The 15729-nt window shown below is 59.1% G+C and overlaps 2 protein-coding genes across 15 annotated transcripts; one reads left to right on the plus strand and one right to left on the minus strand.

Annotated features, from left to right (window-relative positions):
• The first annotated feature begins 181 nt into the window (after window positions 1–181).
• Window positions 182–3101, plus strand: SMPD2 (sphingomyelin phosphodiesterase 2). The gene is made up of 10 exons (XM_033867625.2): window positions 182–314; window positions 496–592; window positions 708–784; window positions 1142–1235; window positions 1384–1473; window positions 1719–1801; window positions 1928–2060; window positions 2156–2260; window positions 2441–2594; window positions 2696–3101. Exons 1-10 carry the CDS (start codon window positions 265–267, stop codon window positions 3082–3084), a joined length of 1272 nt encoding a protein of 423 aa, XP_033723516.1. The 5' UTR covers window positions 182–264; the 3' UTR covers window positions 3085–3101.
• Window positions 3102–3240: 139 nt separating this feature from the next.
• Window positions 3241–14954, minus strand: MICAL1 (microtubule associated monooxygenase, calponin and LIM domain containing 1). 14 transcript variants are annotated; one of them, XM_033867622.2, is made up of 26 exons: window positions 14579–14954; window positions 14139–14202; window positions 12750–13048; window positions 12449–12656; window positions 12065–12169; window positions 11761–11901; window positions 11495–11650; window positions 10670–10770; window positions 9675–9932; window positions 9306–9421; window positions 8977–9103; window positions 8694–8775; window positions 7953–8100; window positions 7354–7544; window positions 6891–6982; window positions 6726–6767; window positions 6410–6493; window positions 6138–6294; window positions 5745–5821; window positions 5186–5456; window positions 4975–5069; window positions 4597–4710; window positions 4379–4472; window positions 4099–4198; window positions 3912–3985; window positions 3241–3517 (listed from the first exon to the last, which is right to left on the minus strand). In XM_033867622.2, exons 3-26 carry the CDS (start codon window positions 13005–13007, stop codon window positions 3369–3371), a joined length of 3240 nt encoding a protein of 1079 aa, XP_033723513.1. In that variant the 5' UTR covers window positions 13008–13048; window positions 14139–14202; window positions 14579–14954; the 3' UTR covers window positions 3241–3368. The 14 variants fall into 14 exon arrangements, with proteins under 14 accessions (XP_033723513.1, XP_033723512.1, XP_073645593.1 ...); XM_033867621.2 differs by having other exon boundaries at window positions 12750–13051; XM_073789492.1 differs by having other exon boundaries at window positions 12750–13083.
• Window positions 14955–15729: the final 775 nt, after the last annotated feature.

Below are 15729 nucleotides of genomic sequence, written 5' to 3' on the forward strand. Positions count from 1 at the left end.
TCCAGTCAGCGCCTGATTTCACCGCAGATCGCCTTTCCGGGTTGCCGCGCAGCCAGGTTGGGGCCAGCCGGCCGGTTCCCCGGGTAACGCGGGAGTCAGTCCCCGGGCGCGGGCACTTCGGGGCCGCGGCCTTCCCGGGAGAGCGGGAGTAGGGCGAGCACCTGTGCGCGGTTCCCCGCGGGGAAGGCCGCCCGCCCGCCGCTGTCCCCAACGCGACCGTCGCTGCGGAGGCCGAGCCGTCCCGCGCCGCCGAGCGTCCCTGCCATGAAGCCCAACTTCTCCCTGCGACTGAAGGTCTTTAACCTCAACTGCTGGTGAGTGCGCCCGCCGACCCGGGTCTGGGGCCGCCGTCCCCCTCGCCAGAGGCAGGAGGCCTTTCGCACAGCCAGCCCACGGCGCTCCCCTGCCCTACACCCTCGGGGTGCGGGGCAACCCCTACCTCCGGGGCCCGCGCCTGGCCCCAGCCGTCACCTCCCCTGCGCTTTTCGTCCTCAGGGGCATTCCCTACCTGAGCAAGCACCGGGCCGACCGCGTTAAGCGCCTGGGAGACTTTCTGAACAGGGAGAGCTTCGACCTAGCTCTCCTGGAGGAGGTGGGGCCGCGCGGAGCTGGTGTGGAAGCCCGGCGGGAGTGGGGGCGGCTGGGGCGCGGGCGGGGGCTCCCGCCCTGGGGGAAGGACCGGCAGGTATCGTCACCCCTCCCCTCAGGTGTGGAGCGAGCAGGACTTCCAGTACCTGAGGCAGAAGCTGCTCCCCGCCTACCCAGCAGCACACTACTTCAGGAGGTGAGAAGCCCACTGGCCCCGAAGCCTGATCTCAGAGCTGGAGGCCCTGGGCCCTGCCAGCCAGCCCTTCCCCGTGCTTCCTGCGCCCGCCTCCCTCTGCCCCAGCGCCCTCTCTTCTGAGTGTGGGAGCAGGAGAAGGTGGAATGAGGAAGACCTAGCTCTTCAGCTCATCAGATTTATCATCAGGCCATCCTGTCCGCCCACGTAAATGCCGTCTCTTTGAGCTTTGATCTGGGGTGGTACCAGCAGCAGAGGGAGAAACAGTAGCTGATAAGAGCTGGGAGACGAGGGAGGGGGAGGGGGCTGGGTATTTCTCTCCTTGCTTTTGTGGCTCTTGACTAGGACTTGGCTTTTCAGTGGCATCATTGGCAGTGGTCTCTGTGTCTTCTCCAAACACCCAATCCAGGAATTCACCCAGCACGTCTTCACCCTCAATGGCTACCCCTACATGGTGAGCCTGACCTCTGACCTCTTCCACGTCCCTTCCCTACCCCGCCGCCCTGTGACACATGGTAAAGGAGGTGGCCTTCCTAGGGCTGCAGGGGATGGGCAGAAAGAGGGTAGCAGTGCCCTGAGTTCCCGCCCCCTCCTGCCTACAGATCCACCACGGTGACTGGTTCTGTGGGAAGGCCGTGGGGCTGCTGGTGCTCCGTCTGGGTGGATTGGTGCTCAACGCCTACGTGACCCATGTGAGTGAGGGCGGCAGTGCTTAAGGCTGGGACAGGCGTCCTGGTCCTGGGAGGGAGAAGATGGGACTCCTCCTTTAGCCAGGCTGCCTTGGGGTGAGGCGTGGCAGCAGGATCTCCCAAGGCCAGTAGGCAAGGTTCACACATATTTTACCAAGCAGCGTGCCAAGTGACAGATGCAAGCTTGATTTACTCCTGCCCTTGGGACCCTCAGTCTCATCTGCAATTATCTCCTCTATCTTGTTCAGCTCCATGCCGAGTACAATAGACAGAAGGACATCTACCTAGCACATCGTGTGGCCCAAGCTTGGGAACTGGCCCAGTTCATCCAGTGTGTGAGCCTGGGCTTGACAGGGGAAGTGGGATGGGGTCCAGGAACTGAGGGTGGCTAAGGCCCCACTTTTAGGGCAGAGCTGGTGAGGGAAGAGTTCCTGCCTTACCATCTTGGTTCCCCCAGCCACACGTCCAAGAAAGCTGATGTGGTTCTATTGTGTGGGGACCTCAACTTGCACCCAAAGGACCTGGGCTTCCGCCTGCTGAAGGAGTGGACGGGACTGCAGGATGCCTATCTGGAGACTCGGGACTTCAAGGTGAGGACCTGCCTGATTATTTCCCCACCTACACCCTCAGCCTCTCTCCCTCCTCCTTCCCGCTGCATCCTCATTCAAGCCCACTCTTCACCTAGGGCCCTGAAGAAGGCTGTACGATGGTACCGCAGAACTGCTACGTCAACCAGCAGGAGCTAGAGCAGTTCCCCTTGGGTATCCGTATTGACTACGTGCTTTATAAGGTCAGACGTCTCCCTGCAATGTGCCTTCAGTCTCTGTCTCTCTTCATGGCATATCAGCCTATGCTGATTCTTTGTCCAACTAGTCTAGTCTTTATCAGTGGCGGCTGGAGAATGGGATAGCCAGGAACTGGTTCTCTGGGAAAGGCGCTCTCAGAAATTTCTCTCTGGCTCTTTTTCTAGGCGGTGTCTGGGCTATACATCTTCTGTAAGACTCTCAGAACTACTACAGGCCACGAGCCTCACGGCGGCAGCCCCCTCTCCGATCATGAGGCGCTGATGGCTACTCTGTGTGTGAGACACAGCCCCCCCCAGCACAACCCCAGCCCTACCCATGGTGAGTCAGCCCCATCCTTTTCCTTGGCCCTTCCCCATGGGGCAGCCCCATCCCTCCCTCAGACCCTCACTCTCCCTCCCCACTGTCCCGCTTTGTTCTAGGACCAGCAGAGAGGTCTCCGCTGATCAGTGTGCTACGGGAGGCCTGGACAGAACTGGACCAGGGCATGGCTCAAGGTCGCTGGTGGGCCACCATCGCTGGCTACGTGATTGGTCTAGGGCTTCTTCTCCTGGCGTTGCTGTGTGCCCTGGCGGCTGGAGGAGAGATCAGGGAAGTTGCTGTACTGCTCTGGACCTCCAGTGTAGGACTGGTGCTGGGGGCGGGTGCATTCTATCTCTTCCACGTGCAGGAGGCCAAGGGCTTGTGTCGGGCCCGAGCTGAGCTCCAGCATGTGCTGGGAAGGGCAAGGGAGGCCCAGGACCTGGGCTCAGAGTCCCAGCCAGCCGGGCTCCTGGGACAGCAGGAAGTAGACAGAGCAGAGGAACAATAAAGCTTGACACTTTGGTGGCACTGCCTTTTTCCTTGTAGAGGCAGTGATTGGGGCCAAGGGTCGGTGTGATTGTCACAGTGTAGACCTTCAGGCTCCTACACAGCTGCCCTCCCTGCACACTCCCCCACCTCCCCCCTGTAGGCAGCCAAAGTCCTGTTTACGGCAGAAGCTTTTTTATTGTAAACAGTGAGGCCTCTCCCAGGCAGCCCTGATGAACAGGGTGGCACTGACCTGGGGTGAGGCAGTCTTCCTTGCAGAGAAGAAGACAGGCAGCCTACCCTCTTCTAGCCCTGGGGCCCTGGCCCCGAGGCCAGCTCACTGAGCCTGCGCTCCTCCTGGAAGCGGATGAGGGCATCTCGCTGGTTCACCACGTCCACTAGCTTCCTCAGGACCTGGTCCTCAGCCTGCCGGTCAGCAGCTGTCTTCAGGGTTTCTGAAGGGAGGGGTGAAACTTACTTACTTAGAGAACAGAGAACGGGGAGGACGGCAGGAGAGGCACAACCTAATCCCGGCCTGTGTGACTTCTACAACCCCAGCTGTTTCCCACTCTGAATTTGGTTTATCAACACTAATGGTTTTCTAGCATTGTTTAGCAGCAATACCACTTTTAAAGGAATCTTGTGTAAAAGCCCAGTTGTGCAGCTGTGATTGAACTGAAGGCGCAGAATGTGGGCCTGGAGCCCCATCCTCTGGCTTCCTGCAGTTCAAGAAGCAATTCAAAAGGCAGTTCAGCCTCAGAGGTACTCAGACTAGAGGACTGTTGCCTGGGCAGTATCTGAGATCACGAGGCTTGTGCAAATACCAGCCTCTCCCCACATCCCACCTACCTTCCCGGTTCATGTAGGTTCGCAGTTCTTGGTCCAGCTGCCACTGTTTCTCCTCCAAGTTCAGCTCCTGCACCCTGTGGGGGGCAGGGATAGAAAAGGCACAGGTGTCTAGGGTGACCGAAGACCTGGCTGTGGGGCCTGGCTCACACGCCATTGCCCCCCACGCCCCAACTCCGACACCCCTTACGTGATCATGAGCTCAGCCTCCTCGGCCACCAGGCTGTTTTTCTTCTGAACAAGCTGTAGCAACTGTTCTAGCCATAGTGCCTTTTGCTGTTCGGGGGAACCTGACAAGAAGGAAGAAGAGGGGCCAGTCAGGCTTCTAAGGAGGGTCACAGGAATCACGGCATGAGGAACAGAACCTGCTGTGGGCCACAGCCTGGTAGTCTGGGGGTCGCTGGGGGTGGAACACAGGGCCAGGAGGCAGAGGTGTCCTAGGCTCATTTATCCTCCCTGTCTTCACTCACTGCTCCGGCTCCTCAAAGCCAGCTCCAGCTCCATGCCCTTGGCCTCCAGCTCCCTCAGGGCAGCCTCGATCTCATTTTGTCGCCGTTGGATGGCCTGAGTACAAGACAGAAGGCCCAGGAGTCTGCAGATTGCTCAAGAACAGAGTCCCGGAGGAGCTCTGATCCCCAGTCTCAGAACCCTGATCCCGTTAGAACCTCCGGGAACCCCTAGGCCGCACCTGAGCCTTGCAGAACCGCTTCATCTCCTCCTCCTTAGCACGGCGCAGCAGAGTCCGACGCCACGTTGGGTAACTGTTCATGGTGCCAGAGTTCTTAGCCAAGTTCCACAGAACCTATGACAGGGTCAGGTGGATAGGGGTTGGGAAAGCTGCATTTGAAAGGGACCAGAAAGACCCTGGGCTGGAAGTGGCATAAGTTCTGATAGAAAAGGTGGAGGCCTAGAGACATGAAAGAGTCAGCCTGGGTGAGAAGACATTCAGAGTCATTTGGGCTCAAGAGGATGGGTGCTGTGGGTTTCTCCTGGGCAGGGGCCAGGGTATATTTAGTGGATGTGTGCTGGCTTGGGCAGAATAGGTGGCCAGGTTCCTCCCACTCACCTGTTCTGTGTCTGAGTCCAATGGCACGTCTTCCTCTGCTTCCTCGTCACTGGAGCAGGGACTCTCTTCTTCCTCCTTCTCCACGGCCACAAGAACTGAGCAGAGAAGTGGATATGGGCTGAGATCCGCAGGACCTCCCTCCCCATTCCCCACATCCCCGTCCAAGAATCCGAATACCACCCTCCCATCCCCACCCTGGGCCAGCAGCTACCTTGAGGGCTCTGGACTGGCATTCCCCAGCCCACAAAGCTTCCCTCTAGGGCCTGGCGGGCCAAGACGGAGCAGCTTCGGGGCGGCTTGGGTGGAGCCTCCATTTCCGGGTCAGGGGTGAGATGAAGGGAGGATAACCGCTGGCGTTCTGGGCTGGAGAGGCGGATCAGCTGACGGGTGGGCTGGCTTGGGACAGGAGTGGTCCCCTCCTGGGGGGCCCCGGGAATCGAGGGGCGTGATGGCATGTTATTCTCACTGTGTGTCGGAAGGTCCTAGAAGAGCCACCATATGCTCTGGTCAGTGACCTGGCCAGGGTGGGTTGAGGCAGCCCCTTGAGACAGATGTGGGCCCTGGCGTTCATTCATTTATGCCGTCTACCGAACAGTGTGAGGCAGTGTTCTAGATACTTGGGATTCATCAACAAGTAAGACGGTACAGAGATCCCTGCCATCATGCAGTTTACACTAGTGGAGAACATTCAGTTACCCCCAGCAAAGTCTCGGGCTTAGAGAGCCCTTTCCTCCTTCCCACCCTCCATCCCACACTTCCACAGCTTTTACCTGACTCTCAGGGCCTCTGTCGCTGCTATCCTCTTTGTGGCCTGGCTGGGGCAGGTGCTGGAGGCAGTAAAAATGTCCTGGGAAGGCGGGAGAGGGGAGGATCCATCAGATGCAGGCAGCCCGGTGAACAGATGTTCGGTTTATCAGGGAAGGTGGGGGTGACAGGCCTCTGCATTGGCTGATAAATTTCTACCAGCCTCCTGGCTTCTCAGAACCCCGCATTTGGGGCTTTGGAGGGGACAGAGGAGACGGAGCTCAGGAGAAGAAAGTGTCATCTTCAGCCTGCTTCTACCTCATGCCCAGCACCCCGGTTCCCCTCCACCTTCAAGCTCCTGGCCCCCCCAAGCAGGGCCAGACCCAGAGTCCCTCTGAATGCCTCCCAGGCCCACTCACCATCTCCTGGGTGCTGCCCGTAGCCACTTGGCCATAATGTGGCCTCACAGATATGGCAACGGAAGCAGCTCCGGTGGAAGAAACGGCCATTGGCACAGAGGCGTTCCAGGATATAGAGGTGTTCCCCACACAGTGCACACAGATCCTCGGCACTGGCCTGCACCAACCCCCAGGCCGCAGGTCAGCTGGAGTCCGAGGCAGCTGCCAAGTTTTTCCCTTCCCCTCCCTGCCCTTCCAAGGCCTCTGCCTGCAGACAGGGCCCCTGTTCTCACCTCCTGGTATTGGGATGGGGGTGTCACTGGTACATCAGGCTCTGGGACAGGTGGCTCCTCAGTACTTGGGGTCTCAGCCTCTACCTAAAAAGGTAAGTGCTCAGGCCCAGAGGCAGAGGGGCAGGATCAGCTGGGGAGTCCATGTGTACAGATGAATAGAAAGGACTGGAAGGGATAGGGAGTGAGACTAGGAAGCGAGACTGGATGGTGCGGGGGGAGGTTACAAGGAGCTGGGGTGGCGAGCAAGGCCTGGGGGGACAGGATATGGGAAAGAGTACCTCAGGGAAGGGACTGTCCGGCCCCTGCGTGCATTTACCTCCACACGAGGCTTCTTGCCACCAGCATCCTCCCCATTTCCCTGCAAGAAGTCCTACGTTCTGAGCCCCCAGTTCTCCCCTTCCCCCATTCTGAACATCCTCATCACCCCAGGGATCCCCACAAGGAACCCACTGCCCAGGCCAACCCCACCCAAACTCCGCACCTGGGCCCGGGTCCGTTGCAGGGTCCTCTGCAGTTTGCCAAGGAACAGCACAGCGCTGGCAGTGCCTGGGGAGCCTTGGCTGACTGGGCCTGCTGGGAGAATCAGGGTAGATAGGGGGCCGATACTGTACCCCCCAGAACAGACAGCTATGTGCCAGCCCAGAAGGATAGAGGATACCTCTCCCAGGCTGTCCCGTGGAGGACACGGACACACACACACACACACACACACACACACACACACACACACACACACACACACACACACACACACACACACACACACACACACACACACACACACACACACACACACACACACACACACACACACACACACACACACACACACACACACACACACACACACACACACACACACACACACACACACACACACACACACCTCCCTCCCTCCCTCCTTCCCTCCTCACCCCACCCCGTCCTCCCCACCTCCGGGTCACCTGGGTTGTGAGGTGTGCTCTTGAAGGCACTATGGAAGTGGCTGAGGTAGGCAATGAGGCCCAGTGGGTCATTCCCTGCCACCATTGCCTGTGCGGACAACACGGGCGTGATGCCCAGCTCATGCTCTGCCATCTTCAGCGCCCAAGAAGTCGCTTCCAGAGCCCCGACTCCCTGCAGCTCTGAGGGTTCCCTGTGGGGCGTCAGGGAGAAAGGCCAGTGGGAGACCAGAACTTGCCCCATGGAAGGGGGAGACAGCAGTAGGGGAGGGACACCGGGAAAGGGAGGAGAGGGCATAAAGGGTTTTTATTCTCTGTGCTACCTACCCCCCACCCCTCCCATGACAACAGCATCTGGCCTTGGGGGGCTTCTACCACTCACAAAGCTCTTCGTATTGAATGCATTTGATTCTCATGGGCAGGCAGAGTCAGGCGGGAAATCTATCTCTAGGGAAGCAAAGTGACTAGAGCAGGATTATTAGCAAGGGGTGGCCTGGGACGCAGCTGGGTGTGCTAACTCCTACACAGTGATCGCCCACCATTCCACACTGCCTAGAGAGGGAGGAGCTATCAGGGACCCCCAAGCCCAATGCCTGACTCACAGCAGGCCGGGCCGCAGCCGGTGCACGAGGGCACACAGAGCCAGCCCATCCGCCCAGGAGGAAGACAGGTCGGTGACGTGGACCCCTGGGTACCCAGCCGTCTGCTCCTGGCACCAGTGTAGCAGCTCCTCCTGGGTGGCCACCGACCCTAGGAGAGGAAGCCACGCTGTACTGAAGGCACCAGGGCCCGCAGAGAGAGCCCAGCTGCTGGGTGCGGGGTCTATATGGGAGGGGGAAGCAGGGACCCACGCCTACTGGGCACCAGCCTAACACTCACTGTCAGCAGCACCTCCTTCATCCCAGTTTTCTCATTTGAAAAAATCTTTCTGGCAATAAAGTAGGGGAATGAATAGAGTGAAACCACTGCTGGCCACAGAGAGGGCAGCAGGCTATGAGCTGAGGGGCAAGGGAGGCCCAGAGATTAAAAGGAGAGGCAGGTTTGGGGTCTGCAAGGCGGGAAGGGGCAGACAGCTGAGAACAGTGCAGCTCTGCTGCCATCCAGCTGCTGCGTTACAGCGGCTGTTAGAGTGCTGAAATACTCCACACAAGTTGGCAAATGGCTGCTGCTGAGCACCCCACTGCCCTGCACTCTCCAGGAGGCCCCAAACATCTCCACCACCCAGCAGTGCTCCAGCACCCTGCTCCCTGCCGCCAGCGTCTACCACTGTTCTGATCATTGGTGCTCGTGCCTCACTGCTTGGTAAATATTTTGGACATGGCCCCGGAGGAAGGCCTGCTCACCAGTGGCCGGCTTTCTTGAGTCTGTCTTGTCACTCATTCTCTGCACAGGCTCCTTGGCCTCCACATCATACAGGTCTCGTACCTAAGGCAGCCCCTTTCAGGTCTCCAGGCAGGCGGACCACACACACCCCCGCCGCCCCCCCCCCCAGTCCATGGGGGAGGGGCTGCCTGGGTGGGACTCACCCGCAGGGCAGGGACTGGGCAGACCACAGGAGGGAAGGCCTGACCTGGGGTGCGGGAGCTGACCCGGGAAGTCTTGGCGGGTGGTGCCAGGGGTTCTGACCTGACTGGGGGTCACGGCCCGGAGATTCAGGTTGGGATAGCGGGAGGCTGGGTCCAGCCCATACTGGGCCACATTGCGGTGCATGTTTTCTGGGGATGTCTGTGACAGGAGCTGGTACAAGCTCTCTCTGGGGAGATGAGGGCAGGATCAGGCACAAGTGGGAGGGTACCATCAGCACCCACCCCTCCAGAAGTGCCAGGCCTTTCCTGCGTTCTCTTTTCTCTACACCCCCATCTACTCAACCAGCATCCCCGACCCTACTCCTGACTCTTGTCCTATACCCAGCCCTGCCCCCACCCCGCCCCCCAACTCCCCAATTCAGACCTCACCTCTCTGCCAACACCTCTAGGGGCCCAGCGCCCTCTGCCCAGCGCTTCACCATCCAGGCGGCGTCAAAGGCTGCCAAGAAGCCCCGGGCCACTCCAGTGCCCAGGGGCCAGAAGGGCTGCAGGGGCAGAAGGACAGGAAACAGTTCAGGGAGAGTCCAACAAGGGTGTCCACGCCCAGATGACTGCAGGGCCATAGCAGAGGGGGCCCTGACACACCAAGCCACCTTCTGCTCCTCCTTACAAGAAGCAGACCTTTTTATACCCCCTCCTTCCCACGAGGCTGCTTCCTCCCCCAGCCAGGGAACCCCTGTGCCTCCTCACAAGGGGTCCGGAGAGCCCCTCCCCAATCAGCGAACACTGACCCCTCACCTCCACCAGGCAGTCCCCAACCAGCCCCAGCAGCAGGCGGGCGCCATGCTTCTCCTGCACCCGAGCAGAGCTCTCTGCCCGCATCATGCTTGTGAAGTCAAAGGCAGAGACGTCGGGCCGCCCATGGGCATCCTGGGCAAACTCCAGCTTCCCAAGCTTGCCGTGGGTGGCGAAGTTGGCAGCTGCCCGAGCAAAGCGCTGCAAAGCCTCGGGCGCCACGTTGGCGCTGCCCAGCAGCCGGTCGGTCTCCGGCCAGTCCTATGTGGCCAACAGATCAGAACCAGCAGGGTCAGTTGGGCCATCACATCCCCTTAGGTGTAGAAGGTACACATCCTGAGGCCCCAGGAACGGGCTTCCCCAGACTACACAGCAGTTGAAGGCTGAGCTGGGAGGAGAATTTGAATGTCCAGCCTCCCACACTCGAGCCCTGTCCTCAACTCTCAGCCTGCCGCTCGCTGGGGGTCCCAGGTCCCACCCTGCCTCCAAGGCCCAGTATCATTACTGTTACCATACACCTGCTTTGGACAAGTCACTGAACTTCTCAGAGCCTGTTTCCCCATCATTTAGAGATAACGTACCTAACTTCTCAAGGTACTCGTGTGGATTAGGTGAGAAAATGAACATAAAACTCAACAAAGTACCTATCACATAGTAGGTGTTCAACTAGTTCATTCAGCAAATACTTTCAGGGTGCTTACTACATAGCAGGCACCATTCTAGGCACTGGGAATCATCAGTAAACAAGAGACGGACAAAACCCCTGCCCTCATGGAGCTTACGTTGTGTAGTCCTGTGGCTGGTATAAGGTGTTTAGCCCAGAATATGATTCAGGTTGCCACGTAAGTCCCAGGGGAGAAGAGCTTATCGAGGTGGAGGAAGCGCCATCGCAGAGAGGAGGGACTCCCTCCACACCCAAGGAGAGACTGTGTCCAGGCCTGGCCCCTACCTCCCAGGGCCCACCACCCAGCCCCTCCCTGCCTGGGCCCGGGCCCCACCTGACGCAGCACCCCCAGCCGTAGCAGGCACTGCTTCTTGGCTGTCATCACAAAGTAGTGGGTGTCATCCTTGTAGTACACAATGTTCTCCAGATCAATGCCTGTGGGGATAGGGCAGGGTACGAGGAATGTGCCTCGTCATCATGTGTCACCTCTCCAAATACCCCAGCCATGCTTGACCTCTGAGAGCTGGGATCACAGCTCAGCCTGCAGCAGCACCTCTACCCACACACACACAGGGGGGGCCCATGAGTTCTGGTGGCACAGCGGACCATCTGTCCCAGGCCCAGGAGGCCTAAAGGTGTGGAGCAAAATGAGAAACTTGGGTGGGGTGGCAGCTGGGCGATGTGCACCACATAGTCCACAGGCTTGCAGAGGACAGCCCGGCTTCTCCGACCGGGATGTGCACACTCCAGGGGCTGTGGCAGTGCGAAGCCAAAGTAACCACAGGGCATCTTCTGGAAGTACCACTTTCATTTTGAATATATAGCATTTTGTTTTGCTTTGTTTTTTTGAATTCCTGAATTTTATTTTATTTATTTTTTATACAGCAGGTTATATAGCATTTTTATATTAAAGCATATGTAAAGAAGCACAAAGCAAAATCCCATGCATTTTGCGAGAGATTTCTAAGACTCGTCATGCTGGGTGGCTGAGTGGGGCTGTGGCTGCTGAATCCCTGGGGGCTCAAGTTCTTTGCTGCCATGACCACAAAGATGGAAAAGTACGGGATTCCTTGGACTGTGGACAGGTCTGAGAGGGAGAGGTGGGAGGCAGGCCACAGTGAGGCACGAGGGGGGCAAACCCTGTGAGGGTGGTCCTGACCTGTGGCTTTAAGCAGGCTCTGGAAGAAGCTCTGGTTGTAGATCCTGGCCACGCCGCTGATCTCGGGCACCTGTGTCTCTTCCACCGTGCGCCCGTTCACAAAGTTGGCCGTGATGCCAATGGCCAGTTTGCCACGCATTTCCCGCACTGTGAAGCCTAGAGGTGGGGACAGGGGGGTGGTGGCAGGAGGACGACTGGTGTAACAGCCTAGAAAGGCCCACAAGGAGCTCAAGATGCTGGCTTCTTCGAGGGAAGGGATCACTCACCTTCAGGGACGAATTTACCTCCAGCTGCAGAGATGAGGACATCAAATTCATAGTTGGCCAGTTGGGCTGGGGGGCTGGGCTGGAGCTGGGCACGCCAACCACTCCCTGGGGCAGAGGGTGTGTGGAAATCTGAAGGGGCCCCTGTATTCCCAGGACAATCCAGTGAAATAATTAAATAAACGTTTAAAGGGCTTTATGGTTTAGAAAGCAATGACACACTATCAAATTACACCTTCACAACAGCCATGGAAAGTAGGTAAGGAAAAAAATACTTGGGGGTCCTCGGGAGCAGAGAAGTACTTACCCTTTCTGGGAGGGGGCTGAAGGCCAGTGAAAGTGACACCCCAGTGAATTTCCACCCCCAGCAGTAATGCAACTTTCAACAAAAGCAGCTGAAGTTGCCGGATGCCTGGAAGGGAGAGGACATTAGGAACAGGGACCCCAGGTTCCCACAGCCTTCCCAAGCACCAGTGTGTTCCTGGTCAGAGCCGGAGAAGGTCTTAGAAGTCACTCAGTCCAACTGCCCATTTTACAGGTGAGGGCCCTGAGTCCTGAAAGCCGCCTGGCTGAAGTGAATCTTATCCACCCTGCCTCTTGGCCGGCCCAGCAGCAGCCCCCTGACCCCCTCCACTGGCCTGTCTCTAGGCCCAGGCTCACCCGCCCCTCCAGGCCACCACATGGTGCTCACTGATGTGGTCCAGGGAGCCTGTGCAGAAGCGCCCATAGAACTTCTTGGCGCCGAGTGCCCGAAGGTCATGGATAGTGAAGGGCCAGAGGTGGAGCACGTTGTGACGAGAGAACTTGGTGCGCTTTTCCACCAGCACCACTCGGGCCCCAAGCATCGCCAGCTCCACAGCAGCCCGCAGCCCACAAGGTCCAGCACCCACCACCAGGCACTGCGAACACACAAGGCAGCATCGGCATGGCATCTGGCCCCTCCTCTGACTTCCCCCACTCTCCAGGCCCCATCCCAGGCACCGGGTACCCACCTTAGTGCCGGTGCAGGCCCGGCCCTGCTGGTAGACAGGCTGGCTTGCTCTCTTGTCCAGCTTGGCCCACAGCGACTTGGCACTCCAGTAGTTGAGCTGGGCCTTGATCTTGTGGTACTGGGGCAGCCCCCCACCGGGCTCCAGCCCCAGGGCCCTGCATAGCCCCTGGAAGCTGCTCAGCACATCCTGGCACAGCTGGGCCTGCAGGACGCTCTCAAAGTGGGCATGTGCTGGGTTGATGGAGGTGGGTGAGGCCATGGAGACCTCGGAGGCTCCCAGGGAGGGGCAGGGGCACGTGGCTGCTGGAGAGAAGGAAGGAAGAGAAGGGAAGAGGCTGGAGAAAGGAGGAAGGGAAAAGGAAGGGGAGAAGAAAGTCTGGTATCCCCAGGGAGCTCCAGGTCCAACCCTGATTGGCTCTGCTGCTCTCTGCCAGCTGCTCCAGTGACAACTGCTATCCCTTCCACTCCAAGTGAAATTTGCCAAATTTGGAAATGAAAAATCAGCAGTCCTGGGCACAGAGGGCACGCGGAAAGCCAGGGAGCCTCCACCTCAGCCTTCTTGCTCAGGGATCTCCAAGCCCTGCTCCATCTCTGGGGCCCAGGGGACAGGAATTCTTACCCTGCCTTCTCGGGGCCCTGGAAGCAGAGCACGGGTAATTTCTCGGATGTGAAGAGGGCAGGGTGCCCAGGAAGAGAGCTTTCCGTGCAGTACAGACAGGGACAGATCTAACACCGGCAACCCCAGCTGCTAGGCACATGTACTGCCCTATCTCACCCCAAGCCTCCCTGTGCCCAGCACCCTCGAGGGACTCAGTGTGACGCTGGGTGTGGGGTGCATCTTATGCCAGGGGCAAAGTTCTCCTCCTTAGCGCTGCTCATTGCCTCACCACGGGGAGGAGATGGTCTCTAACCCTGTAGGTTCCACTTCCCACCACCAAAATACTGCACGGAACAGCCCCAGGATGTTGCATCTGACTGAGTAACACACAACTGGGTCTATTTCTGACTCACTGTGGTCAAAATACTTCCCTTGTGACTTGCCACTGCTCCAGTGGGCCACAGTACGGCTGGGGGACTGCGGGGGCGACAGGGCAGCAGGGTTCGCCCCTCCCAGCTTCCTCTCACTCCCATTGACGCCCCACCCCATCCCTGCATGCTCTCCCAGGAATCTCCCGAAACAAGGCCTCCCTTTGTCCCCTTCTCCCTCGCTCGGGCCCCCACGCAACTTGAGGGGTGTTGGAGAGAGCTTTCTCACGCTGGGACCCGGAGGAATCAGAGGGCACGGGGATTCCTGGAGAACTGCCCACGGGGGAGTTCGAGTAGGAGGAGGGTGGCACTCATGGGGGGAGATCCTTGGGCTGATCCCCCTCACGCTGCTCGGTCGCCTCACCGGTCCCTGCCCGAACCCAGCGGCCGGGCCGAAGCAGGAGATGAAAATCGCCGCCGCAGGTCACCTGGATGGGGGCGGACGGAACGTCAAGAAGGGCGAAGGTCTCTCTTAGGGGGTGGGAAGGAGGAAGACCTCGGCGAAGTGGGGAGAGGGGGGACCCAACCTGGAAACACCAGGACAAATAATGTGCGAGGGGTGGACCGGTCTGGAAGGATGGAGAGGGAGCTGGACCACTGGCAGCGGGGGTCGGGGGTACTCACACTCCAGACCGTACAGTTTGAGGAGGGGCTGAGCAGGACGGAGGTGCAGAGAGACGGGCCGGACCGGCCAGGCGGAATTCAGGAGCGCCGCGAGCCACATTTCCCCGGAGGCGCACCCCTACTCCTACCCCGGGCCTCCGCGGGCGGGGGCCGCACATTTGGCGCAGCTGGACAACTTACCCGGGGGCTCGGGAGCCCGTAGGGGCCGCTTCCTGCCAGGCGGGCGTCCCAGTCCGGCGGGTTGGGGGACGGGGACGGAGGAAGGGAGTTGGAGGAGGCGCGGACCAAATGCCGGGATTACAGGGCAGCACGCAGTGTGTAGGCTCCCGCACCAGGGCACGCGGCCCGCAGAGGCTTTATTCGCGCCTCATTAGCATCTCATTACCCGGCGTTTCCCGGCTGGGGGCAGCCAAGGGCCCGCCCATGGCTGCAGGGTGGTGCCCGAGGGCGTGGCGCAGCCGGCGCCGCTTTCCGCTTGAGGGCCGAAGACCCGGGCCCCGCCTGGTGGGGGCCAATGAGAAGCGGGTCGGAGGTATCCGGAGCCCTACTGCGCACCCGCGGCCTCTGGCTCCTTCTCAGAGCCTGCGCCTGAAAGCTAGCGCTTCCCGGGAGGGCGAGGCCACCCGCCCTTGCGCAGTACGTACTGCGTGGCCGCCCCCCGAGAACTGGGCGGAGAGGGCGCTCGGATTGGGCAAGAAGTTTGCAGAAGCTGTTGGATCCATAGGTAGCGTTTGCGTCCTCCTCACCTCTCCTACCAGGAGATCCACGGCCCGGGCGCCCCACGATGGATCCAAGCTCGGGGTCCGCCTCCCCTGAAACCAGTCTGCCTCTAGACCCGGGCTGCGGGCAACCGGCACGGATTTAGAGCCCTGGAAACTCGGCAATCTGCAGCTTCCACAGCGGCATGAGTGAGCGGGCAAGAGGGTCTTGGGCGTGAGGGTACTAGACCGGCGGAAATGAGAGGGGTGTTTGGGTGAGAGGCTAGTTCCCCAATATTCAAGAATGCCTTGGAGAAAGGACCCACAGAGCTGTCAGTGCTGAAAAGGGCTTGAGAGACCTTTGGGATCAACTTCCTCATATTCCCCATAAGGAAACAGCTGAATGTGAAGGTACTCTTCCAAGGTCATTCAACTAGTTAATATTAATAAAACATCAATCTCATTTGTTAAGCATCTACCATGAATATTACCTTAATCTCAGTGATCACATGAGTCCCACTTTACTGAAAAGGAAACCGAGGGTCACAGAGGTTCTGTGACCCGCAACAAAGTTACACAGCAAGTGGCAGAGCTGGTATGGAACCCAGGTCTATCTGGACTCCACTACACCAG

This window comes from Tursiops truncatus, chromosome 12 (assembly GCF_011762595.2).
Source record: "Tursiops truncatus isolate mTurTru1 chromosome 12, mTurTru1.mat.Y, whole genome shotgun sequence".
Taxonomy (NCBI): domain Eukaryota; kingdom Metazoa; phylum Chordata; class Mammalia; order Artiodactyla; family Delphinidae; genus Tursiops; species Tursiops truncatus.